General features: G+C 42.3%; 4 protein-coding genes across 5 annotated transcripts; 3 read left to right on the top strand and 1 right to left on the bottom strand.

Moving 5' to 3' along the window:
- The first annotated feature begins 35 nt into the window (after positions 1-35).
- Positions 36-8800, top strand: ube3b (ubiquitin protein ligase E3B). Of its 2 annotated transcripts, none has more exons than XM_030104909.1 (27): positions 36-408; positions 576-746; positions 904-1021; positions 1160-1219; positions 1306-1410; positions 1502-1598; positions 1702-1787; positions 1901-1983; positions 2110-2215; positions 2306-2426; positions 2538-2715; positions 2984-3150; positions 3254-3421; positions 3515-3686; positions 3949-4067; positions 4151-4265; positions 4363-4462; positions 4547-4666; positions 4777-4953; positions 5033-5143; positions 5225-5362; positions 5459-5524; positions 5605-5663; positions 6129-6311; positions 6490-6601; positions 6710-6802; positions 6989-8800. In XM_030104909.1, the coding sequence occupies exons 2-27, from the start codon at positions 586-588 to the stop codon at positions 7178-7180; spliced, it is 3207 nt and encodes a 1068-aa protein (XP_029960769.1). In that variant the 5' UTR covers positions 36-408; positions 576-585; the 3' UTR covers positions 7181-8800. The 2 variants fall into 2 exon arrangements, with proteins under 2 accessions (XP_029960769.1, XP_029960770.1); XM_030104910.1 differs by having other exon boundaries at positions 36-371.
- Positions 8801-10953: 2153 nt separating this feature from the next.
- Positions 10954-14444, top strand: aldh3b4 (aldehyde dehydrogenase 3 family, member B4). Its single transcript, XM_030104789.1, has 10 exons — positions 10954-11026; positions 11470-11665; positions 11749-11859; positions 12137-12257; positions 12348-12433; positions 12833-12914; positions 13004-13393; positions 13476-13642; positions 13725-13824; positions 14072-14444. Exons 1-10 carry the CDS (start codon positions 10977-10979, stop codon positions 14269-14271), a joined length of 1503 nt encoding a protein of 500 aa, XP_029960649.1. The 5' UTR covers positions 10954-10976; the 3' UTR covers positions 14272-14444.
- mmab (metabolism of cobalamin associated B) lies at positions 14393-16685 on the bottom strand. The gene is made up of 9 exons (XM_030104790.1): positions 16516-16685; positions 15984-16042; positions 15594-15687; positions 15438-15495; positions 15287-15359; positions 15091-15188; positions 14953-15017; positions 14780-14839; positions 14393-14699 (listed from the first exon to the last, which is right to left on the bottom strand). The coding sequence occupies exons 1-9, from the start codon at positions 16605-16607 to the stop codon at positions 14615-14617; spliced, it is 684 nt and encodes a 227-aa protein (XP_029960650.1). The 5' UTR covers positions 16608-16685; the 3' UTR covers positions 14393-14614.
- A 168-nt stretch (positions 16686-16853) lies between these two features.
- On the top strand, positions 16854-26159 carry mvk (mevalonate kinase). Its single transcript, XM_030105608.1, has 10 exons — positions 16854-17171; positions 17954-18101; positions 18258-18402; positions 19953-20108; positions 21029-21132; positions 21251-21296; positions 21467-21557; positions 21942-22061; positions 22181-22334; positions 23254-26159. The coding sequence occupies exons 1-10, from the start codon at positions 17094-17096 to the stop codon at positions 23403-23405; spliced, it is 1194 nt and encodes a 397-aa protein (XP_029961468.1). The 5' UTR covers positions 16854-17093; the 3' UTR covers positions 23406-26159.
- The last annotated feature ends 286 nt before the right edge of the window (positions 26160-26445 follow it).

The following is a 26445-nucleotide window of genomic DNA, read 5'->3' on the forward strand; positions in this document are numbered from 1 at the left end:
AATATTACCCGGAATCATTTAATGCGACACAGGGGATTAATGGCTGCAGTCACTTTACGGATCTCCTCTTAATGTTTACATTTGGAAAGCGGTGTGTTCCCTGCGCCTACCGGACTGTCACCCATTTGGGATCAAAGCTAACCCCACGATGACTCCGAATGCGGCTGGATTAATGTGAGGGGTTGTCCCACAGCCGGTATCAAGCCGACAGGCAGCGAACTAGCTCGGAGTGCTAACTCTCCCAGCTCCATCTTTCCCGTGTCGCTCGCTGCTGCAGAGATGACAGTTTAGTCCTCTCGTTGTGTTTCACCTTTCCCCTCGCTCGGATCTCAAGGACAACCTAATGACTGAGGAGGCATAGCGACTGGTGAGCCCTGCTGAAGGCCAGACCAAATCCTGTAATCACAGGTAGGTGAAGTCTTGTGCTGCCTCAAAACAATAACGATGGTGAGCGTTTATCAGGCTGGTGCATCTCAACTCAGCATCTATAGACAATTTAAATCAGTATGCAGATCATCAGGGCATTTTTTTTTTTTTTTTTTAAAGAAAGGGTTTCTTTTCCTTCTTTTCCAAAGGGGGGGCACAATGTTTAGTGCACCTCAAAGCTCCAAGTCCGAGTTCCTGGACAAAGCCAGGCAGGCCAGGGAGGAGAGGAAGGGACAGAAAGAGAAGGAGAGAGCTGCCACCCAAATCCAAGCCCTGGTCAGGAAATTTCTCTGTCGCTGCAGACTGCAGAAGCAAATCAGGTGAAATCCAATTTCATTTCTTTATGCTATTTTTTATTGATTATTGATTGTTTTGCCTGCATTTGATATATATGCATCAAGTAAAATTAAAAAAAGAACATTATTTTTCATGTTCAAGCCATTGTTTACTCACTGTATCTAATTTATTTTTCACCAGGAAAGAGGTTGATGACTATTTTCAAGTTTCTGAAACTGGGACATCGAAAAGAAATGCACTTTCAATCTTCAAAATTGCTCGGAAATTACTGTTTATATATTCCCTGGAGGATAAGATGGTGAGTTTCCAGCTGTAATAACAGGTTCTGTCTCTTTTGTGGAAAGTTCTGAATGACTGTTAATGCTGCTGAAAGCTGAATCAGTTTATTTTACAATCCTTCGCCGAGTGATTAAATGGCTATAATCGTATGTTTCAGAGGTTCGAGAAGCTCTGTCGGGCCATCCTGGCTAGCATGGAGGCCGAAAATGAACCTAAAGTGGGTCTTCACTTCCTTATCATTTCCATATCCTGAACATGTTCCAGATGTGGCTTGCATTTAAATGACTGACATTTGGCCCTCAGGTCTGGTATGTTTCCCTGGCTCTCTCCAAAGACCTCACTATTCCCTGGCTCAAACAGATCAAAGATGTGCTGTGGACTTGTTGTCAGCTCCTGAAAAACTTAAAGGTTTGTCTCGATTTGAAGCCAAATTAATTCTTGTGACAATTTTGCTGTATGTGACTTGGCACAGTATAACTATGGGATTGTTCCTTTGCAGCCTGACATACTTCAAGACAACAAGTTGATAACACTATACCTCACCATGCTGGTGACCTTCACAGACACTTCAACCTGGCGAATAGTACGAGGAAAAGGCAGGTGTCAAGTTAGGTTGATGTGCTTATACATAAACCTTTTTTTGTTGCATGACATGGTTTGTTTATACACCGCCATAATATTTTATTCCAATTATTAAAGGTGAGGCTCTCAGACCTGCTTTGACGAGGATTTGTGAAAACATAATGGGGCATCTCAATCAGAAGGGATTCTATTCAGTACTGCAGGTACAGTGCTACTCCACACACCTCGTGAGTCAGTGTTAACGAACGTTTTATTCAATGGAGCTGTTCTTTTTGTCATAAGGGAATCTGTGCTCCGTGTTACTTTTCCTGTTTAGATCTTGCTGACCAATGGCCTGGCTCGTTCCAAACCCTCACTCTCTAAAGGCACCTTGACAGCCATCATCACATTGTCATTAAGGTCAGTTTGTATTCTTGTTTTAATTATGTTAAAATAAACCTATTTACTGATGTTACATATCTGTTTCACTCATTACGGGTATTTAACTTAAAGCTAACTTTCAACTTGAATGTAATGTTTTTTCAGGCCAGTCATTGCAGCTCACTTCTCAGAGAACCTGCTAAGATCATTCCTCATTCACATCATGTCAGTTCCTGCCATTGTATCCCACCTCAATGTGCTTACTCCAGAGGTAAAGGTTCCACCGTTATTTCTTCTCTCAGCTAAATAGTGCTATCAATCTATAAGGGAGTCGGCTTTATGCTTTGCTCTGTTTCATCAGTGCATGGCGTCCATTCAGACACACGACCTGCTGCGGAAATTCATTCTGTTCCTAAGTCGGGAGGAGCAGTGTTCGGACATCTGTGTGTGCCTGGAGGGCAGCCACACACTCTGCTTGCTCGGTACAGTTGCTTGAAGACATAGAAGCACTCCTCATTAAACAGATCTTGCATACGGTATAAATTAAAACAGTCCCTATCCTGTTTTCATTAATTTTTCTCACAATGTGATAGGCAACCTGATTTACTTGGGGTATCTCAATGAGAAAGTTTTGGAAGAAGAGGCCAACCACTTTGTGAAGGACCTGACTGACATGCTGTCTTACTGCCAGAGATATGTTTCACAAAAGAAGTCGAACCTAACCCACTGGCACCCTGTCCTGGGCTGGTTCTCCCAAACTGTAGACTACGGGTAAGTGAAACACTTCAGATTTGCTTTTTTAACTCAATGATTTTTCACTTTGAAGAGGTTTCCAGATAAAAAAAAAAAAAAAACAAAAACAAAGAAATGATTATAATATGTGTTTTGTCTTTCAACTTGACTTGCCTATGCATCCTCATATATTTAACTAGTTAATAAAAGTAGGACATTTGTGAACTTGCTCATATTTTGTTTGTATAAAAATATTCTGCCAAATGTATGCAGTTTTATTCCTTTCTTTCTCTTCTTGTCTCTTCAGTCTTAATGAGTCAATGCCACTGGTCACCAAGCAGCTTCAGCACCTTTGGGGTGTGTCTGTCATTCGGACGCTCTTCAACGACGTCCTCTCCAAGAAGCTGGAGAGTCAGGAGCCCACTCCCCCACCCCCACAGCCGAGCACATCTCAGAACAATCTCCCAGTTAAAAGTACAGCACACACACACACACACACTGTTATGAACTCGTTAGGAATGTTCAAATGCTGATCGTTTCCCTCTTCATGACATTTCTCGCACATCTGTTTCCAAAGACCTTTTCAAGCGAGCCTTTCAGAAGTCGGCTTCTGTGCGGAACATCCTGAAGCCTGTCGGAGGAAAGCGAGTCGACTCCGCAGAGGTCCAGAAGGTTTGCAGCATCTGTGTGCTTTACCAGACCGCTCTGTCTACACTGACGCAGATCCGCCTGCAGATACTGACCGGTCAGTCTCCAGGTCTTATCTTCTTCTGATGAAGCGATATCCAAGTATGGTGGAAATAAAATGAAGCACACGTTTGTTTTTTTTTCTTTGCAGGTCTGACTCATCTTGATGACCTTTTGCCAAAACTTTGGGCCTTCATTTGTGAGCTGGGGCCTCAGGGAGGCCTCAAGCTCTTCATGGAGTGTCTGAACAACGACACTGAAGAATCCAAGCAGCTCCTGGCGATGCTCATGCTCTTTTGTGACTGCTCTCGGCACCTCATCACGTGAGCGCTCACACTGCAGATACACACTTTAGACTTCTCACTGCACACACACGCAGCATTTTTTGTATGCATGGTTAACTGGAGTGATAATATTATTTAAACAATAATATACAAAAGAGCAGTCTAATTTGCATATATCTGATAACATTATTATACTATGAAATTAATAAATGATGACATCTTCAACCAAAATTTGTGTATATTATGCTAATGATGACCACTGCTGCATTAATATTCCGTAACACACATTAATATGTTTCAGAATCTTGGATGACATTGAAGTCTACGAAGAACAAACGTCCTTTAAGATCGAGGAACTGATCACCATCTCCTCATTTTTGAACACATTTGTGTACAAGATGATCTGGGACGGCATATTAGGTGAATATAAGACTTTATTATTAAAGATTGTGTGTGTTTGAAAGGCCAGTCTTTAATTCAGAAACCGCTTACATGTTTAATAGAAAATGCTAAGGGGGAGAAGCTGGAGTTATTCCACAGTGTTCACGGCTGGCTGATGGTGCTCTATGAGCGCGACTGCAGGCGCAGGTTCACTCCTGATGAACACTGGCTGCGCAAGTAAACACAAACTGATTTCATATATCACTCCTCTGATCAGGCATCGACCGCTTCATGATCAAATATCGCCTTCATGTGTGTTTGTTGTTGCGCTCAGAGACCTGAAGCCCAGCTTGTTGTTCCAAGAGCTCGAGAAAGGCAAGAGAAGAGCCCAGCTTCTACTGCAGTACATCCCGCACGTCATTCCTCATAAAAACGTGAGCATAGGGATTCCATTCAATCTGACTTTCCCTGCCGCTCTGGTAAAATGCTCGTTGTAATGACTACCCATGTAATTTCAGCGGGTGCTGCTGTTCAGGAACATCGTCACAAAGGAGAAGGAAAATTTAGGCCTGGTAGAGACGAGTTCTGCTTCTCCTCATGTCACTCATATCACCATTCGTCGCTCCCGGATGTTAGAGGTAACCTATCAACTCTTCACATTTGGTTTTTTTTCGGACTGAAAGCAAAAAAACTGATGTGACTCTGTGTGAGTTACTCGAGAGTAACAATTGGCTTTCCCTGTTGGAAGGACGGATACGACCAGCTCCGACGGCTGCCTGTGAACTCCATCAAAGGCGTCATTCGCGTTAAGTTTGTCAACGACCTCGGAGTGGACGAGGCCGGGATCGATCAAGACGGTGTCTTCAAAGAGTTTCTGGAGGAGATCATCAAGAAGGTTTTCAATCCTGCTCTCAACCTGTTCAAGGTGAGGTGTCCTTTTGAAGCCATCAGTCTCTTGTTGCTGTTATTCCTGCCGTGCATGATGTATTTGATATGTTTTCTAGACGACAAGTGGAAATGAGAGGCTGTATCCTTCACCCACTTCATACATCCATGAGAACCACTTGCAGCTATTTGAGTTTGTAGGAAAGATGCTTGGGAAAGCTATATATGAGGTACATTTCATCGCTAGCAGAATACTTTCTTTCTTGTTTGGAGTGTGAACAGTCATCTGATCATGTCCTTTGTGTATTCAGGGCATTGTGGTGGATGTCCCCTTTGCCTCCTTCTTCCTCAGTCAGGTCTTGGGACACCATCACAGCACTTTCTACAGCTCCATCGACGAGCTCCCCTCACTGGACTCCGAGTTTTACAAGAACCTCACCTCCATTAAGGTTAAAACAAAGACACTTTTAACAGTTTTCACTCTCGTGAGTAAGTCACGTCTCAGTTTTTTTGCTATACGGAGTAAATTCATTTGTCATTTTTAGCGTTACGACGGAGACGTAGGAGATCTGGGACTGACGTTATCCTACGATGAAGATGTGATGGGGCAGGTAAGGAGGAACAACACGGAAGATAAAATGCATTGTGAATGCATAGATGAGTAAAGTCTTTCTTCATTGTACCTTTATAGCTCGTGTGTCATGAGTTGATACCTGGAGGGAAAACCATGCCAGTCACCAACGAGAACAAGTATGTAAATTCATTTAATATATTTAATGTTAGTGGGAGTATCAGACAACGTTTCCTCCTCCAGTTAACAGCAGACACACAAGACCTCCTGCCTTTATATTTTGAGGCCTACAAGCTAATTCCTTAAAATAATTTAAACCTCACATTCAAACCAAGGTTAATACATTAAATGTTTGCATGCTGATTAAAATAGAGACATGCAATAAGTACTTTTCATTAAATCAGCTATCATTATTGTCATAAATTCTTGTGGTTGAAGTACTTGCACACAGTTTCAGTCTCTGTCCGTCGATCCATGCTTTATGCTGATTTATCCAGTGCAGCGTTCTGGGCCGCTGGAGCTACAGTGGCAGCTAACTGTGGGGGAAGAGAGAGTCCAGACAGACACTCACATGATGCTCTTCTGTATGTTGTGTATGACTGGAAATCACCATGCGTCTGTGTTTGCATCTTTGTCAACGACAGGATCAGCTACATCCACCTCATGGCTCACTTTCGGATGCACACACAGATTAAGGAGCAAACTGCCGCTTTCATTCGGGGCTTCCGCAGCATCATTAACCCAGAGTGGTTGCACATGTTTTCCACACCTGAGGTTCAACGTCTTGTCTCAGGAGATAATGCTGAGATTGATCTAGATGACCTGAAGTACGTAACAAACCAGCAACAGATGTTGTCTTTTGTATATTGCTGTCACAAATACTCATGAGCATACATGAAATGAGATTCTCACCAAACATTCTGTTTAAAATGGGTTTTTCTTTGTAAGTCTACGATAATTATTCTGCTTTATTGTCATTATTGCTGTTTCGCCTCTATTTCCCAGGAAACACACGGTCTACTATGGAGGATTTCACAGCAGTCATCGTGTGATCATCTGGCTGTGGGACATCCTGTCCAGTGACTTCAACTCTGAAGAGAGAGCGATGTTCCTTAAAGTAAGCTCCTGCTTTTAAACCCATATGTATATAATTTATTTGAAGCATCCATGGTTTTTTTTTAATTAATGAAGCTTTGTCATTTGACTGTTTTTTTTCTTTTGACAGTTCGTTACCAGCTGTTCGAGACCGCCTCTGTTAGGTTTTGCCTACCTCAAACCACCTTTCTCCATTCGATGCGTGGAAGTGTCCGACGATCAGGTGACCGTCACGTTCTATTTCTTGTTGTACTTCACAGGGTGAATTGAGCAACACTGATTATTTCTCTATCACGGCATTAGAAATCAGCCTCCAAATTTCAAAGTAATCCAGCATCAGTGCACTGTTTGTGTATATACTTGCAGTGATGCTCTTCGTCATAATTTTTTATCTTTTCTCGGTGTCCAGGACACTGGAGACACCCTCGGCAGCGTCCTTAGGGGCTTTTTCACAATCCGGAAAAAGGAGCCCGGTGGTCGACTACCTACTTCATCTACATGCTTCAACCTGCTCAAGCTGCCTAACTACAGCAAGAAGAGCATCCTGCGCGACAAGCTGCGCTACGCTATTAGCATGAATACGGGCTTTGAGCTGTCCTAGCTCAGTCGCATCTGGACAATCTGCACAACCTGCACCGGAGGGTTATTTCAAACAGCCGGAATCAAGCAAGAGGCTCGGCTTGCCTGGACCGAAGCCCTCTGGCATCAAGAGGGGATCACTTCAACAAAAGCAGACCCATGAAGGAATCTACAAGGTTTTCTTTTTTCTTTTTTTTTTTTTTTTTGTCTGTTTTACAGCTCTGAGGAGGTGAGCTCCACTTAAAGCTCCCTCTCCCCATCGAAGGGGGGGCTGCTGTCTGTGCAGCGCAATTCAGTTTCGAACAGCTCCCTCAGCCGCTCCAAAAACTGAATATATCTTGTATTTAACTTAATAAAATACAGATATACTGTGGCTGGATCTCAGGCTTAACAGAATCACTCTTGGAACTAACACTCCCATTTTCAGCGAAGTGGAAAGCAATACAGATGCAATGCAAGCCATTAGACACGTGGTCGACTCGCCCCAATAAAACCAAGTGATGCATCGATAATGTACTTACACCTTGGATTCCATTATCCAGGCAACTTCAAGCTGGTATTGGATGAGTCTTAAAATGTTTCTGCTGAACAAAACGCATCTTTTATAGGTGGAAGACAAATCAGTGTCTTGTGTTCATTGTCCACTAAGGAGTTGTGGCTCATAACAACGGTCCTGTGTTGATTCCCCAATGTCCCGTTTTGAGGAAAAGATCTTTGACCTCTGTGTGTTTCTCCCCACTAAAAGACTCTGCAGTTACTTTGAGAGATGGTAACCCGGCGATTGACTTTTATTTTTTTATTTTTTCAATGCATTTGAAATTCATCAGCCTCGGTTCAGGTGAAACAAACAAACAAACAAAAAAAAAAACTGTCCAGAATATGTGATATGTTGTTGAGTAACTTGTCCATGTCCATGCTGTAGCGTTTGTTACTTTTGAAGAAAGGAACAGAAAATGTTTTGTCACCGTTTGTGGGCGGAAAAGACCGTTTCCCGTCACTTGAGAGAAAATTTAATCAAATCATCAAAGTCTTGTGATCAATATGAGAAAAACCTTCTCACTACGGTTTGAATAATGCAGAGTGCCTCGTCGATTGCCGCCACTTCAAGCTATCCTGTCTATAAATGTCATTTGTGAACAATAACCACATCTATCGGAAACAAGCCATAGAAATAGGGGCTATGGTCCTGGACGTTATTCTCTGTTCCTGACAGAGCAGCAGCCCGGCCACTGAACTACCACAGCAACAAACGAGGAGGGTCTTTACTACAACGCCCTTTCAGTTCTAAGGACTTCTGAAGCCATGTAGGGGGGGAAAAAAAAAAGAAAATTAGGTTTTAAACCCTTTCAACATGATGTCATGGACTGGTTGGTCGACTTGATGTTCCCTTGAAAATATTGCACATGTTTTTTTTGTTTATTGTGGCTGTTGGGGCGAAGGGGAGGGGGGCATGAGGGTGAATGTTACCCAATCAGCCTAAATAATACTTAATACAGGGTTAATTTACATCTGAAAGGTAATGAAGGTGTACCTTTCAAAGTAAGAGTTTAAATATCTAATCTTTACCAAATTAATCCTTATGCAAAAACAAAAAAAAGGGTTTCTGTCATTAATGAATATGGATACTTTTCTTAATAAGTAACAATGTATAAAAAGTAGTGTTTGTTTTTTTCCATGTCACTAACAAGTTCAAAGATTGAAAACAGTCTAGGAACTTCATGCAACCTTAGAAATGTGTAAAGAAGAAAAAAAGAAACACTGGCGGTGTTGCATTTATTTGTGGGTGATGATTGAGGTTGGTCTACTTTCAGATCTGACGATTCACAGCAGGGTTTTACCTCAGCTCTCATTCTTTTTGTCTTTTCAAGCTCGAATTGGAAACGGCGATGCTCGAAAGCGGTTGATTGTGTGTTGATGTGCAAGAGAGATGAACGATACCTCACATGCTCGTCTGTCTCCGTTGATGAGGTCTCTCATCTGTTTTAAATGATGTCAACAGTATAGGCTAGACTTTAAATGTACCAGTGTACTGCTGAAGCTGAATTTGAAATCCACTGTTTTTAGTAAGATAAAAATGATCCTGGAAATGTTGCCACCGTTCCTGTGAGCATTTCCCCATCTCTTTTTTCAAAGTGTCTTTGAAATTAGCTGCACTACAGTATGGAGTGTCTTATTGTATAAAGAAAGGGGAGAACAGGAGATACCCATGTAAAATTTGTCCATGTGTAAAATATCTTTTTTCCTGTAACAGTAAATCATGTACACAAGTATTATATAAAACCATTTAAATCATTTGCTGGTATTTTTTTTCTTTTCTTTCTTAATATGAATTGTTGATCATTGATGACAACACCTGTGAGTGATTGTGGCGTTGCCGAACGGTGATGCTCAGGTAGCACAAGCAGAATACAGATACAGCATGCTATCAGTAATTGGGTAGTTTAATTAAATACGGATAAGAGGATTATTCATAGCACTTCGGTGAGTTATCTGTGAATTCAAGTGGGAAAATAGCTGCTGATCCATACATACATCTTCTCTGCTGCTTAGTCCGACCTCGGGTCGCTGTGGACCTGGAGATGATTATATGTTGTTGGTGAAAAGTTCAGACTTGCTGTCCACTTGAATATGAGTGAGAAAAAAGTGATAAAACAGGTGGCAGCATTTTCTCCAGGCTGCAGCATGACCATGCACTTGTCATATAGACCATGATGGCTAAATTAATACATACATTTCCTGTCTTCTGTTAACCTGTCTAAACAGAAAAAAAAGTTACACATGAAAAGCAAGTTCAACACAGTATATTTCACCTTCAGTTAATTCAGTAATTGGACATGATGAGTGCACCTCTATGCTTGAGTCACCTGTCAAACCTGTCAAACCTCATGCACTGAGCATGAAACTCATTTGGCTTTAAAGTCATGCTGTCACATCACTCATGCCTTTTCTCATACTAAATTGCAGTGATTAGCTCGATGCTGAGCTCGCTTAACCAGAAGATGATGGTACAATACTATTAAAACACTGAAGTGTAACTTATTTAATGAGTGTGAGTGTAATTTTTATTATTCTGAATTATGAATGATGCTATTTCAGGCTCAAAATAACTATTGCACTTATGGTTTTACAATCTATCTGAATTTTTAGCTTTTCTCATGTTTGTTTCATTACCCTTACAAAAGTAGCGTTGGTGATTGCAGCATTTTTCTCTTGCAGGTGTTTTCTGTTTGCAGCGCGTTTGTACCTGTCGGCCACCGTACAAAAGGCAATTTTATTTTATTTTTTTACAGAAGATTTGAGAAGTTTTTTTAAAGCACGTCTTGACTATGATTTCTCAGAAACTGCAGGATAGAAGTTATGCTGGGAAATGCTAGTTGAGTTTCTCATATTTAATAAAAAAAAAAACTTACAGCAAAATCTTTGTAAATTTCCAAATTAAAAAAAAATATATCTTTATTCTGTTCAGGTTCACGTGCAAACTCCATACAGAAAGTCTGGCCAGGGTTCAAACATTCTGGCAGTGAGTTATCAGAAGTTATCGGTATTGTTTTTCCGTGTTAATGTAAATTTTATGGTAAACGAGGCCAGGGAGCCTGCAGCGGGGCCATGGCCTCCCGGCTCTCTCTAGAACCGCCCCTGTGATTGAAGACAAGCGGAGGACTGTTCCGTAACGCTGCTTGCCACCTAGTCACCGTCAACCGCGGATTAAAGGTTCAAATGCCCCAGAATCCGATCGCAGCTCCACCAGAGAGGAGCATGAGGCTGTTTTGAGGATCTACCAGCTAGTTCGGATCAGATCTTTCTCCTCGATATAAACCATGAGTCTGCAGAGTCCTTCTCCGTCCCGCTGGTTCAAATCGCTGCGCAGGTAAATTTTTTTTTTTTTTTTTTTGGGCAGGGAAACAAGCTTGCAAAGTCCCCAGTCGTGCTTTGTGTGAAGGATTTATCACTCCTTTCCCACCTGAACGACAGAGATAGATACCTTTGCGGTCTTGCTTGGGTTTTTGCTCACGCCACCATCAGCTGGTTCACTTCTCAATCAGACTCCAGCTTTTAGTTTTACGCACATCACCTGACTGGCTGCATTTCTCTTCCTCCTGCCGCTGGGGCTTTCGCTGCATAGGCTTAGCTCCACATTACTGCATTCAGAGAGTTGTTGACCACTGGCTGGAATAAACATGAGTGGGAAAGTAAAGGCGTGCTATGTTTGTCAGAGGAATGGCCGGTTGACTTGCAGAAGGTAAAGTGATGAGATCTGGACTTTAATGTGTTTGACTGTCATGTGGTGTTAAAACTAATTTCCCTCACCAGGACCAGGCTGGGGGAGCCCTGTGTGAAGGCATACCCTCCCGAGTGTTTGAATCTGTTGAGGAGAGCCAGGCTTGCCTTTCGGGCCGGGCGCACCCTGAAGGAGAGCTTCAGGCAGTTCCAGCTGGACGCTGTGGTGAGGATGCTGGAGGAGCACGAGTGTGACTTTGTGGATGCTCTTGGGAGGGACCTTCACAAGGTGAGGCCTGAAGCACTTTGATTAAATCTCTGTTCTTGGTGCACCAGCAGTATCTCTCCTGCACGCGTCATGTTGTGTTTCAGCCGCGGTTTGAAACGGTTGTGGCCGAGCTGACCCTGGTCAAGAACGAAGCTTTTCATGCCATCAATAACCTGAAGAGATGGATGCAGCCGCAGCCTGCGGAGAGGAACCTGGTGAGACTATTGTTCACAGTGCTATCATTCTCACAAAAAAACTTCCTTAAAACTTTCTTTTTCATAACATTGGGATTATTCGTGACTTACACAACGGTTTTGGAGTGAACACTCGGTCTGGCTGTTACAAAGAAAAGCATTGTGCTGGACCCGTCAAAGCAGATTAAAACTTAAGTTGCCTTAGCCTTTTCTGTGAACTCATGTCTTTATCCCTTCTGTTTGTCACTCCTGACGTTTTACTTGACTCATAAACTAATTTGGAGGTCGTCTGTTGCAGTCCACCACGCTGGACGAGTGTCTGGTGATCAGTGAGCCTCTGGGGGTGGTGTTCATCAGGGGAACCTGGTGCAGTCCCGTCCAAATGTGTCTGGTGCCTCTGGTTGGGGCCATTGCAGCAGGTGCATCCAATGCCTATTAAATCATTTAGGTTTCCAACACACGTACTTACAATCCGACTGTCACTGATAATGTTTTGATTGTTCGTCTAGGAAACTGTGCGATCATCAGCCCTTCTGACTGCACGACTCACACAGCAGAGCTTCTCCACCGTCTCGTTCCCTTCTACTTGGATAATGTGAGTAAAACCAGCACAAATGAGCGATTCTGTCAAAGTATGACTCTCATTTGTCTGACTGATGATATACTTTATGAGCCGAGCTGGCTGTGACCATTTTGGTTTCTCCGGTCAGCCCAAAACCATCTTCTCCAATTCGAGTTTCAAACAGCATTCAATGACTCGTTAGTATGAGTCTGCCTCAGCCAGTACCTTTTGTTCTGTGCTTCATTAAAGAGGACGTTTAATCAAGAAGACCGAAATGCACCATCAGATCTGAGTCTGTCTTCCAGGGCAATAATGGCCGACTAACCAATTATGATATTTAGTGCATGACTTCATTTTAGCAGGTGAATTACAAGAAAAACTGTGCTGCAGTCAAGGGAAATGATCTCATCCAAAGTTCTTATTTTCCTCAAGGAATGCTTCCATGTGATTCTTGCAGGCCTGAGTGACTTGCCTGAAATCCTGGATCTCAAATTTGACCATATTTTCTTTACAGGTAAATACTGAATTACGCATAACCAATATTCCCTTTTGTGTATTGTTTTATTTGTTTGTAATGTATTACATTTTGCCGTTTCATCACAGGAAGCCGAGAAGATGGAAGCAAAGTTGCCCTGGCAGCAGCTCGCACTTTCACACCTGTCACCCTAATTTTGGGAGGCAAGAATCCATGTTATGTGGACCAGCACTGTGACATTGCCACCACCGTGCAGCGCATTGCTTGGGCGCGCTTCCACAACGCCGGACAGAGCTTAGTGGCTCCTGGCTACATTTTATGCCATGTGGATGTGAAAGCACGGCTGGTTCAGGCCCTGAAGTGCTGCCTGATGCAGTTCTACGGTCCCGATCCCCGAGAGTCCCGCAGTTTTGGCCGCATGGTCAATATGGAAATCTTCAACCGTATGAGAGATGTGTTGTGGAGATCTGGTAAGGTGGCCGTCGGTGGGCAGGTGATAGAGGCTGAGAAATATATTGGTAAGGACATTTTATTCTTGTTTATTCTGGTCACGCAAGAACCGCAACATATCTCATCCTACTGTTTTTGTTTTATCTGAAGCACCAACAATCTTGACAGAGGTGACGGAATCAGACCCAATCATGCAACAAGAGGTGTTTGGCCCAGTTCTTCCTGTTCTGACCGTAGACGGTGTGGATGAGGCGATCACCTTCATCAATAAACAAGAGAAGCCCCTCTGTGTGTATGCATACTCCACCAACAGTAAGGTAGACGGCAACACAAAGTCCAAACACGGTATTGGTTGTCATGAAAAGTATTCTGATTTTGTGATATTTTCTGGCCTTGCAGGTGATTAGCAGACTCATGAGTGAGACCTCTAGTGGGAGTTTCTGTTCCAATGACTGTGCCCTGCAGAGTCTGATGGTGGCTTTGCCTTTTGGTGGAGTGGGTGAGTCGAGCATCAAGCTATGCAGTGGTGGTGGCAGAGCTGACAAAAAAATATACATGTCTTAGAAATATAGAAGCTTCTCCAAAGGTCAACACTATTTCACATGATCATGTTTGACCTTCTCTGGAGTTGTGTGTATTATACAAACAAGTTATGGTTCATTTGATCATCTATAGTCATTTGTATGATCCTTGTTCTGTTGGTTTCAAAAGTACTCACAAAAACTGCATTTCTTTTATCTCCACAGGCGCCAGTGGAATGGGTTCTTTTCACGGCCGCTACAGCTTCGATACCTTCTCTCACAGAAAATCATGCCTGCTCAGAGGCACGCGGTTTGAGTGTGTCACCTTTCTGCGTTATCCGCCCTATGAGGACCGCAATCTGTCTCTCATGACATGGGCCAGTACGTTGTCCCAGAGGAGCCAGGGCTGGTGCCAGATCTTGTGATTGTGTGCTGGAGTAATACCAAATGTCCCTGAAGTCATGAACAGGCTTAACAAGCAAGTGTACTAGCTCAGTGTTAAAATGTGAATTAATAAAAATCCCTAAAAGCACTGTCACACCTGACAAAATATTTATGTCTTTATTAAATATGGAAAAACATCTTGAAAACCAATTAATAGATATACTTACTCAATGCTTATATTTAATCAAACACTATTTAGGAAAATGAAAATGCAATCTGTATACAGAAATGGGAATGACTTTTAGACCTCCATTGTGTGTAAAATGTCTTAGGTATCTGCTCCAAACATTTTGCTCATGTGTTACTCGATGCATTTGAGTGTGATCATTCTGGTCTCTGGTAGATTTTCTCCTCGTTGCCTTCTTTCATTGCTGCATATCTGGCCACAGTGAACAGGTAGTCGCTCAGTCTGGGTGAGAATAAGAAATCTATTAGATTTGTTGTGATAGAACACTAACAGCACATTTGTGTTAAAAGTACCAGACTGACCTGTTCAGGAACTTGGCAACATCTGGATCTGCCTCCCCTGATCGCACAATTGGAGCAACACTAATGTAAACAAAAGACTGTCAGAACCGAATGTATCAGCACAACAAGACAAAGAGATTAGCATTATTCAGTATGATGATGATGTTAGAATCTTGGAGCGTGATGAAACTGACCTGCGTTCTGCTCTCCGACAGACAGTCCGGGCCAAATGCAGGGCAGCGCTACACTTCCCACCTGACTGTAAAGCACAAGTTACTGTTACAGGAATACCTGGACCCTCATGACAATAATGGCAAAATAAATAAACTTACTGGTAAAATGAAGCTGGTCAGTGGAGGAAGTTCTTCTGTAAATTCATCTATCCAGATTTCCAGGTCTGCGATTGGCTGAGTAGTAAATTTTGTTCTTTCTTAGTAAGACACAAAAGAAAAAAAGTCATCCTTTGATCACAGAAGCTGTAATAAAACAAGTTTTATTGTAATAGACCAGTGATGATCACAAGCCTACTTATATGGCTTTCTCTTGCTGATGATCGAGGGGTGGCAATGTTGGATCCCACATCTTGTAGAATGCACTGTATCTGTATTGAAAAACATCGCTGGTAAATGTAAGATGTCGGCATGAAAGGTGATTAATAAATGTAACACAAAAATCAAACCTTGTCCAGCTGAGGTGTGAATGTGTGACCTTTGTCAAGGCAAAACTCTCGAGCCAGTCTGGAGGGGAAAAAAAAGAATGTAACTTTAGAAAAGGTGAGTGAAAGAACAAGAACAAGTGCACTGCAACATATGAATACATAAAGTAGGAAATGTACCCAATGACTGAAGACAGCTCATCAGTGTTTCCTAAGGCTTCAAATATGTGATCTTCCTTTGGCCTCCGCTCTCCCGTAAATGTGCTTGAGAAACCTGCACACCAAAAATCAAGTCATCTCAGGGACTAGGGTGAACATGATTAGCAATACTGATAATAGAAATTTTGACTTGATTTAGGGTAATAAAAAAATGTTTGTCAACAGGAATGTCATGTTTGATCCTCATTCTTCATCTGGTCTCAAAGCTATATGGTAACATTAAAGATTTAGTATTTTTATTAATCTGAGAATATATCAGTATTGATCGAAAAATACAGATTGAAACAAGCAGTAATATTCTGTATCTTTGCATAAATGTGTTGTTTGATGATGAATGATCTTAAAAGTAACCTTTGTCTCCAGTTTTGGTGTATATTTTGGGTATTCTCTTGTCTTCATCAGTTCCATAACTGTTGAGGAATAGAAAAGAAAACAATAGTGAGACTTTGATGCCCTGAGTGTCACAAAAACTGTTGTTCTTTAATGGAATTAGAGATTTATGGCTTGGTTTTACCCATATACACTATTAGACTATACTCAATGTCAGTCTCAGCTATGTGTGGCATATTCCTTGTAGGACAATAATATATTCTGTGTTTCGTGACTTGGATCAAGCTGTCTGTGCATAAATCACGTGTTGTGTCTGTTTTGAACCATGACCCAAACTCATGAAGTTAAGAGTTGAATTAGAAAGTGCTTTATGCGTAAAAAGACAACTAAAGTGATCCGAATTGCTTCACAAAGTCCTCACAGTTGAATTCTCCTTATATCATTCAAAACATTGTGGGTTATGAAAGCTGCAACCAAGCCTGCAGCTTGATCGACACTCGCAGCACAAGGAGCTTGTGAATGAACTAACACAGAATAAGAACATGCAGACTACCTTCTGAGTGAACAACACAGCGGAATCTTGGTCCAGCGCTGATTTATTAACCTGCAGGTCCAGCGGATGGAGGCAGGTCTGATTATAAACATGTTTGTTGTGCTACGCTACAAGGTAGCAGCTAAAGGTGAACTGCGATGCTGACTTGTTTGTCCCTTTGCAGACTCCGTAGGTGGTGGGCGTTTCCTTTAATCGTATGATTGGTCAAGTCACAGTGTGGTGGCAGAAGAGGAGGACTCTGATTGGTCAAAAGGAATCATGTTCGACAATAAGCCGCTCTGATTGGTCAGAAGAAGTCAAACCCACGTCCGTCCCTCGTCGTGCGTGTCTGTTGTGTTTTTAGCACTGCTAAATCATCTTGTGTAGTAGACAGTCAACTTTCAGGACATATCCGTATGGTCCATTCATTAGAATGGTTTACTAAACTCCTGGCACTTTCGAAAAGTTATCCGGAAGCTTGACGTTTTGGAGAAGAGCCGTCGACTGTCGCTGTTCAGAGGATTAAAGGTTCTCAGGCTCAGCCTGCTGGTCAGTGTGAAAAGTTACTGGAGCTCAGGGCTCTGGACACTGTCACAGAAATGCAAGTCAAGGAGGTCTACGTCTCTGCTCCCGGGAAGGCGATCCTGCACGGAGAGCATGCTGTTGTCCACGGAAAGGTAAACAGCCAGGCTCAATCCATGGGTGATGGGTGCGAGATACTCATTCTTACTGGAATAGGAGGACAGTGATATAAAATTATTAAAATGCCAAAGATCGATAAATTGCGCGAGTACCAACCCGTGCAACTGATGTGCCATGCTTTCAGATCGAGTGGCTGATCAGCCTTTATCGTGCATGCACTTACCCTTCTATTATAAGAACTGAGTCTGGTGGTGCAATCTTACAATGCAGCAAATGGTACACCCATAATCATTAACTATGCGCAATAAAATAAAGCTGCGAAGCTGAAGTGAGCAAAATAAATTCAAAACAGTTGCTTTTTTTTTTTTAGATTAATTTCCTTTTGATTCTTAATTTGCCTTTCAACACTGGTGAAACAGCTATAGGCACCCACAGCTGTGGTCTGGAAGAGAGGCTACAGTGATTTATTGTACTCAGACTGCAGGTGAACTAAATGCTTTTATAACCAACTACCCCTCTAACAGTACAGATAGATATCTTTGAATTAAAGTTATGACTTTTGCTTCTTTACTGTTGAGTATGTTAATGCTTTATAACAATGCTATAAAATGTTTACCACACAGTCATGTGATCTAAACCTAAGGGTTGATTTCTGAAATTTGTCAGCAAGTTTCCAAAAACAGTTTATCAACAAAAAATATGAATGAACAACACAACTTCAAGTCAACCAAGAAACAAGTAAAAAGCAAAAAGCAACCCAAAAAAACAAAGAAAAAGACCTTTGATGATGTATGATTTCTCTTTGTCTTCACCTCAGGTGGCTCTTGCTGTAAGTCTGAACCTGAGAACATATATGCGATTGGAAGCCAACACCACAGGCAAAGTCAGCCTCAACCTCCCCAACATCGACATATTCATGAGCTGGGATCTGTCTGAACTGAGGAAGCTTGTTCCTTATTTCCGTGGTAAGGAATGTTTGATATTTGGGAATTAATGTATGCCAGCAGCCATGCCATGCTTCTCAGGAATTTTGATTAATTAAATTTTTATCGTTAACTTTAATTCATACCCCTTCAGAATAAATTTTCTTCACTGAAATGTCTTTTAACCTGTGTCTGTAGGTAAGAGCGATGAGGTGCAGCGTCTAGACGCAGAACTTGTGAGGATCCTGCGTGACTTTGTTGGCATCGCCAATGGAAACTCAGATACCTGCAACATGGCTACTTTGGCCTTCCTGTACATCTATCTCTCACTGTTTGCTCTGAGGTGAGTGGGCTTATATGACAGTGTTGCTTGTCTTTTAAATCATCGCAGAAATGACATCTCTGCCTTCATTGAAATTGTGGTGGCTCTCAGAAGGGACTTATAACTCCAGAGGTAGATGAATATATGTTGCAAGATGTGATTTGTGTTTAAGTATGAGCAAAAGTGTCTCCTAGATAGAAATACCATCTTAATTACAGTTACATGAGTATTATCTGCAATGTGTTACTTCCACCTCTGGTAAATACAAAAAACATTGTTTTGGTTTTGATCTGTAATTTGTTTGCTTGCGGTCCGGTGGGAGCCATATTTGGCAAATAATGCACCAACATCTAATAATGCTGTGCATGCTGATCCTCTCCATCTGCAGGCAAAGAAAAGCAACGGTGTCATCAAATTGAACACTTTTGGTACCTGCAGGCAATGATCGTTGCAACTGTAACGTCTCACTCATAGCTACTGAGTAAATTTGTGAGCGAGAGTTCAGGTGTAAAATGCAGAAAGTATGTACTCTGCTCTTCTACCATGTGTCCTCTGTGTTCCTGTACCATCTGCTTGAGAGGGGGGTTATTAAAGGTATTTTTTTGGGTAATATGAAGGGAGGTTTTAGGTGGGAATGGCGCAGTTATATCATTCTCTCCCAAAACTAATGTGAAAAAGTAATTTTACTTGGCAGGAGAACAGATGGTGTTGCTGAAGACTTTTCTTCTTGAGGTTAATCTTTACAACACTTCAGATTCCGTCTTCAAAGCAGGAGTTCATGTACTGGTTCAACTGAGCTGTCATGTTTTCCAAATGTGTAATTACTTTGTTCGAGCAGGAACACAACTTTTTTTAAATCCTTTGTGCAGTGATTATGAAGCTTTAGCCAAACCTTTATTTGTTTAGGTGGTCAAAAAAATACAAGATAGAGGAAAAAAACAACAACTGCCTCTTCTTTTGAAATAAAATAATAAACAGAGAGGAGTAGAAAGGCTGGTTGTTAAATTTCAGCGTCTCCAGCTGCAGTGAACAGGGAAGATGCTGAGGAACATTAGAGCTGCAGGTTGTTCGGAGGTTTAATCGGCGCTGACACGGCGCTGGCGTGTCTCGGAGAGGTGATGGCTTCTGACAGCACGGCCACTAATGAGAGTCTGGCACTGGGCCACTCTGCACCCTTTAACAAGTCTGGATGTTTTTCTCCCTTGAGAGAAGAGCTGGACAATTAGTTTAGAGTATTCTCCTTTCTGCCCAAAAGCGGCTTCGCTGACAGACATTGACAGAAGTGTCAGGCAAGTTTCTGTTGCATATAGGAGTGTAAACAAACACAAACACCTGAAGTATTCAGTGTAACTGCCATCTGATCTTATTAAAGCACAATACAGAAAGTAATGTATTTTAAACTCAAACTCATAGACGGCCATTATTTGTCTTTCTTGATTTGAAGATGGATTATCAATAATGTTTTTTGGACAGTCGTTCACTGTCAGCCGCAAACATCTGTTAATAACTGAGACAAATCATCCACACTGTATTTAGGGAATGAAAAAACAGCCTTTCTGGTTTTTCTCCAGCGAGCTGCCCAGCCTGACAGTGTCCGTGTGGTCGGAGCTGCCCACCGGAGCAGGTCTGGGCTCCAGCGCCGCCTACTCGGTGTGTGTAGCTGCAGCTCTGCTGTGTGCGAGCGGAGTCATCCCCGCCCCCCTCAAAGAGTGGGACCACACCAGCAGGTAATCATCAACGCTACGGGAAAGTCCCTGTGATGAGGTTGCTGTTGTATGTTTACGTTTTTACATGGATGCAGTCAGCTGGGTGATTGATGAGAGCTTAGTTTTGTGTTGTATTTCATGGCTGTCTCATGGGGCAAGTATTGTAATGTAACAGTTTTTTTTTTCTTGCGAAAAACATTGAATGGCAACTTTGTAAATAGTTGGAGGTCAAGTCTATCCCAGTTACATTCACATGATAATAGAAGTAACAATTGTAGCCAAAAGCACACACACCTTATAATAGGTTACATTTTAGAAGAATGAACCCAAAAATGTTAAAATGTATATAGTTTTTACAGATATTTTGATTGGATGCATTGCCTCTTTAAGAATATGGAGCCCTCTCTGTGTTTCATCTGCATTTTCCAGATTCTGCGAAAGTATATTTCCATTTTTAAAGAAATTAATTTGACATTCTCTCATCACCCAAAACCTAATTTATATCTGTGTACTGTTTCATATGCATCATATCATATGTATCAATTGGCTTGGTGACGGCAAAATCACATAAACGCTGCTCCTCAGGAGCCCCTCAAATGTCAGTTTTCAGCTGAGCAAACCAGGAGGTTTATCTTCTGCTTAAATTTAATTTTGGATAAGCTTATTCATCTTATTTGTCTTCAATTTGTTTAGTTTCTGTGTAAAAATGTGCCAAAAAAATCTACTTTAAACGAGAAAGTTAGATTGACTTGTGCTGTGGTGAAAAAGTGATGTAAAATGACGTTGTTTGCTCATAAACTGTATAATTAAATTAGAATTATAATTACTGAACCTACACCGTTGCGGCTTTTGAGCATATGTGCATTCATGTCAAGGATGAGGTCTTTGAGTGCAGTCGAGAGCCGGCTGTTAGTTCTCTTTTCACTTCGAAATGGCTGCAGGTGGTGTCAGGAGGACCTGGAGCTGATCAACAGTTGGGCTTTCAAAGGCGAGATCATCATCCACGGCAATCCCTCAGGAGTTGACAACGCCGTCGGAACATGGGGTGAGGCCTGACATTATGTCACATACGGTGGATTACTCCCCTCTGTTAAACGCATCACTCTTTACGGAGAGATCAGGATATTGTTCATTATCTGTTGGTTTCTTTCCTTTTCACGCAGGAGGCATGCTGAGATTCTTGGCTGGGAAGATAATACCACTGAGCAGGTGCTGCTGCTGATTAACTTTTCTTAATTTGGTATCATTTTAAGAGTCAATTAGCGGGGGGGGGCTCGCTGTGCTTTGGTGGTCACACAAAACAAATACTGTGTGGGTAAAAGCAATAAGAGTGTTACCGTGTTTGCTTGAACTCTCTGATCTGTCTATTTTGCCTTCAGGGTGCCGTTATTAAGAATCCTCCTCACTAACACGAAGGTACCGCGCAGCACCAAGGTACTTGTTGCCAGGGTGAAGGACAAAATTAACAAGGTACTAAATGGTTTCTTCCTCCCCTGTGTGTTACTTGCCGACACTGTAATTAATATAATAGGCGGCGCTTTTGCGTGGCAGATACTCCAGAGCGTGGCATTGAGTGCCTTCATAAAATATTAAAATTAAACTCTTAGCCAGCACCCTTGTGTGCTGTTGCCTTGGTGACACCAGCAGGTGTGCAGATTTCTGCCTCAGACGGCGACGGGCCGGGGTGGTGTTGTGGCAGTGTTGTGATCAGACCCCCAGTCTAACCCGACATTATTCAATCTGTATTTATATACAGCTTATCCATCAATGAAGCTGATAGCATTTTTACAGAACATTTATTTGCAGTCAAGTGACATTTGATGTATAAATATTCTTTGTTTCCCTCTCCTGTAGTTCCCCTCCATCATGACCCCTGTGCTCGACTCGGTCGACGCCATTTCCTGCACTTGTGAGAAAGTGCTGTCAGAAATGACCAGCGAGCCCATCACAGGGGAGCACTACAACATCCTAGAGGTAACATCTGAGATTTAAATGTGTGTTTGATATTCAAACTAGCATTCATTCACGTATTCACCCCTGCATAGTTGATTTAGCAGCAGGTATCCACAGACGCTGCGCTGCTTGGTTTATAGGAGCTCATCGACATCAACCAGCACCACCTGAATGTGATGGGGGTGGGACACCCCACCCTGGACACGGTGTGTCGGGTCACGCTGGCCCGGGGACTCCACAGCAAGCTGACCGGCGCCGGGGGAGGAGGCTGCGGCGTCACACTCCTGAGACCAGGTAGGCCGATGGTTCAGTGGAAGACGTTTATCTTTTAAAAATATAATTTTACTTTGTGAATCATTGAAATCAAAGATATAGTGTGAATATGTCTTTCTCATTTTGTAGTGAATATGACTACATTTTTTTTAAATGTTTGCAACTTTTTTGTTTATGAGTGTAGAAAAAAAACTGTCAAAGCAGTTACCTCAATGATACAACACTCCTGCATGTATGGACCAATATTGATATTTTGACTTTGCCTTTGCCTTTGTGATTATTGCTTTATTATGCATGCCATGTTGTTCAAACAGCTTCCTTGTTTGCTTAAGGTGAGACTGAATTGTTTATTTGATTTGTCTGACGACGAATTGGATTTGATGAGGGAGGTTTGATGAGTCAAACTGTCAGACTCCTGCTGACAGCAAACGCTCTGTTTTCCTCAAGCGCTCCTTCTCTGTAAGGCTCACAAAAAACGACTATTTGAGTGGCAGGAAGTGATGATCAGGCAGCACTGGAGTGGGGCCTCTCGTGCGCCGGGCCTACTGTGCAAATGGTTATGAGGAGACGCTGCATTGTTCTCTGTTTGATAAAGCAAACAAGTAAAGAACCCGCAAGTTCAGTCTGTTTACGCCTGCAGCTCACTGAATCCTAATCAGTTTAAAAGCCTCCGAATAGATTCTCAAATGTTCTTCATTTGTTTTCTTTGCATGTATTTTTGTCTGAATTATGTTTTCAAGTGGATCTGTCAACTCTAAAGCTGTGTCAGAGTCTTTCAAGCAAGATTTTTTTTTTTTTTTTTTTTTTTTTTTTTTTGAGGATTTCTTCACCTGTTAGCAATAAAGACTTTTCATTGCTCTGCTCTTTTAAATGTTTTAGTTTTGTCGGTTCTTTTGAGAATGCTGACACGAACATATTGTAACTTGATTTTATTTTGCAGAGACGGACTCCTCGGTCGTCCAGAGCACGATACAGGACTTGAGAGACTGTGGCTTTGACTGCTGGGAAACGAGCATCGGCGGGGCGGGCGTCCAGCAGCACTCGCCTGCCGCCGTCAAGCAGGATATCCTGGACATTTTAAACCAGTACTGAGACTCACCTGGAGGCTGAACCAGAGGACTGAAGCACTGTTTTTCTCTTTGGTGTTGAACTCCTGAAGTTGGCGATGTGGACCCAGAGGAGTCTCTCTCTCTCTCTCTCTCTCTCTCTCTCTCTGAACACAGCACGACTTGAGTGACCATGAATATTAAGTTTGGATTTTTCCTTCCTGAAAGAAATTTAATCTAATCTGTTAAAACCAGCAAGTCAACGATGCAGTTAGTGACTAATCTAGAGCTAATCTCATGCACTGATGTTCTTGTCCATTAGGTGGCATCAGAGGCGCATCAATGGTTTTTGTAAGGTTTGATTTAGTGGACAAGGCCCTGATAAAACTGATTGATGTGTGAGAGACTCACTGGTGGGGCTGAGTTGTATTTAATTCCATATTTTCAAAGCCATCATGTAAATGGGTTTAATGATCGCTCTTATTTCAGATTCTGAAACATACAGCAGCGGATTTATTTGTCCTTTTCGAGACTGACATTTTATGGAAGGATGAGTAGAAATGACAAGATGGCAGGAATGTATTCCGAGCATGAATTACATCTGATAGACATCATTCCAGTGAAATGATTAAGACTGATTCATGTCTCTCTTAAAATGTCGCTTCAGAATCCACTTTTATTTTCCTATTTAATTTCAAACATAAATGTTGATGTGTTACGATTATACAGAAACCAAAGACCGTTTTTATTATGTCGGCTCAGTTTCTTCCTCAGAGTGTCTTATATTCCTAATATATTTGGGAAGGCATTGTTGTTTGTGGAATGTGGTGTTGTTTCCCGCCGCCGAAGACAAACGGGTTGTTTTGTTTTGCTAATAGAGGACGGGGAAAGGGGGACAGCAGGAGTGTGTGGCCCCTACGGAGCCTGTGGATTAGCTCCACTAACATGTGAATCAACAACAACCAGTGTCCTTCTCAGCCACACATTTGTGTACACACACACACACACACACACACACACACACACACACACGCACACAGAGCAGCTTTTCCAAATTCTTCTCCACCTAATCGCTCATCCTCCTAAGCATTACAAAATATTCTGCAAATGCCGCAGATACAGAAGACGGATCTGTTTAGAATATCCCTGATTTGGAGAAAAGGTCATTGTGGGATTCGCTTGAGTTTGAATATCCATTTCATTTTCTATTTTTTAAATGTCATGAAGATTGAGGAGTACAAATCTGGCAGTGTACGTGAATAAACGACATTTGTCCCCCCCCCCCCCCCCCCCCCCCCCCCCCCCCTCCGCCCGGCGCCCCCTCTGTCCTCCCGGATTGTGTCATCTTTATGTCGGGGCAGCCCCCCGTCAGCGTGCCGCACAGTTGCCCCTAACCCCTGCTGGAATTTAATTACCACTGCGCTTTTCAATTGAAATAGCATTGACGAGGAGGGGGGGGGGGGACAAGAGGGAGACAACAGAGCGAGTTTTATTTGAAGCCCCTCTCTTTCTTTTCTGTCTCATTCTCTCTCACTCCTTTTAGCCCTGCGAGGCACAGATGGTATTTTTTTTTTATATCAATGTCAGCGCCTTCTTCTTTCTGCTCTGATGAATAGAATCTAAGGAGGGCCCGAGATTATTTCAGATAACAGAGGGAGTGAAGAAAAGGGGTCAAGGATAGAGGGAGAATGTCAGGATTGGAGGGATACAGTGAAACCGGTGTGCTGTCCCAGCAGTGAGGAGGTGGATGTACGAATCATTTAACATTTAATGTTTTGGGGGTTCGAGGGAGTTTTGTCTGGCTGGATCAATGTGGGAGAATCATGGATGAATAATTCATTTTGTCCAAGCAGGAGGAATGAAATGTTAAATGTGAATTTGCTGAGTGGTCATGCTCACTGTGGCACATTCCCTCTGGTCCCCCGTCGACCGGCGGAATGCTTGTCAGGGCCCATTAAGTTTGAATACGGAATTAGACTTGACAGACAAGATATCATGTTGATGATGTCGACTGATTTGGCTGATGGGAATTCACTGTGTGAAATCTGCAGGATTTCATACATTTACATAGATCAGCCCCTGGATGACAACTTATTTGACTGCGCTGTGTTTTCATGTCGGTGCTGAGGAACGATGCAGAATTGGCCACAGCAGGGAAGACGTGCGCCTCTCTCGTCTCTCCCAGCGCTTGTACGGACGCGGCGACGGAGGGAACGCCAACATCATGAGCTCCTCACTGTCGTCGTGAGCCGTACGATCCTCCTGGGGGCGTCTGGCCTTTCGGTTAGAGGGGGGCCGGCGGCTGGTGTTAGTAGTAGAGGTCTGATCAAGTCAGCAGGGTGCTAGGGCGCTGTCAGAGAACTCAGCAACATTTAGAGAAATGCTGCAAAGCTTTTTAGTTTCAGCTTGTCTTTTGTTTAGAGAAATGCACTTTCTTTTTTAAGAAAAAAGTTCACCTTTTTCTTTTTTTAAAAATGACTTTAAGCACTGAAAAACAGACTGACTTTTGCACTATGGCAATTTCTTCATGACATGTAGCTAAATTCTTGTATTATTCAGCTACTATCTCTGACTTGTGGCGGAAAACGTCTGCAAACGGATTTCTTTATTCACCACTATGGTGACTTATTAAAAACAAAACCCCACATGTTTAAAATACCTGTGACACATGCAGCCCAAATAGCAGAAATTGAACTTTAACTTGAAAAAAATCTGAAAACCTTTTGGATGTGTGCTTTCTGATTGTTCATTTATGAATGCTAATATGGTCACAACTTGCTCACCAATAATAAGTCCTGAATAAAAAGTTAATGCTCCTCATAAATCCTGAGCTTCATGACTTTATGCTGCAAATAACGCGATTCATTTTGAACCGGGGTTCTCAAAGTGACCAGGAAGTCTTTTAACTTCACACCAAGTGGTAAGTCCTGGTTATTTTTGGATCATTGACGTTTTTTCTTCGTATTTGTTTCATTGTCAGGTTTGTGCTTTGAGCACTTTCAGGCCTCTCGACCTCCAGATTGGAAACCTTTTCTCAACTTAGACCAAATATTTCAAACAAGATTTACACCTGTGTGGATGTGTTT

This window comes from Salarias fasciatus, chromosome 12 (genome assembly GCF_902148845.1).
Source record: "Salarias fasciatus chromosome 12, fSalaFa1.1, whole genome shotgun sequence".
Classification (NCBI taxonomy): domain Eukaryota; kingdom Metazoa; phylum Chordata; class Actinopteri; order Blenniiformes; family Blenniidae; genus Salarias; species Salarias fasciatus.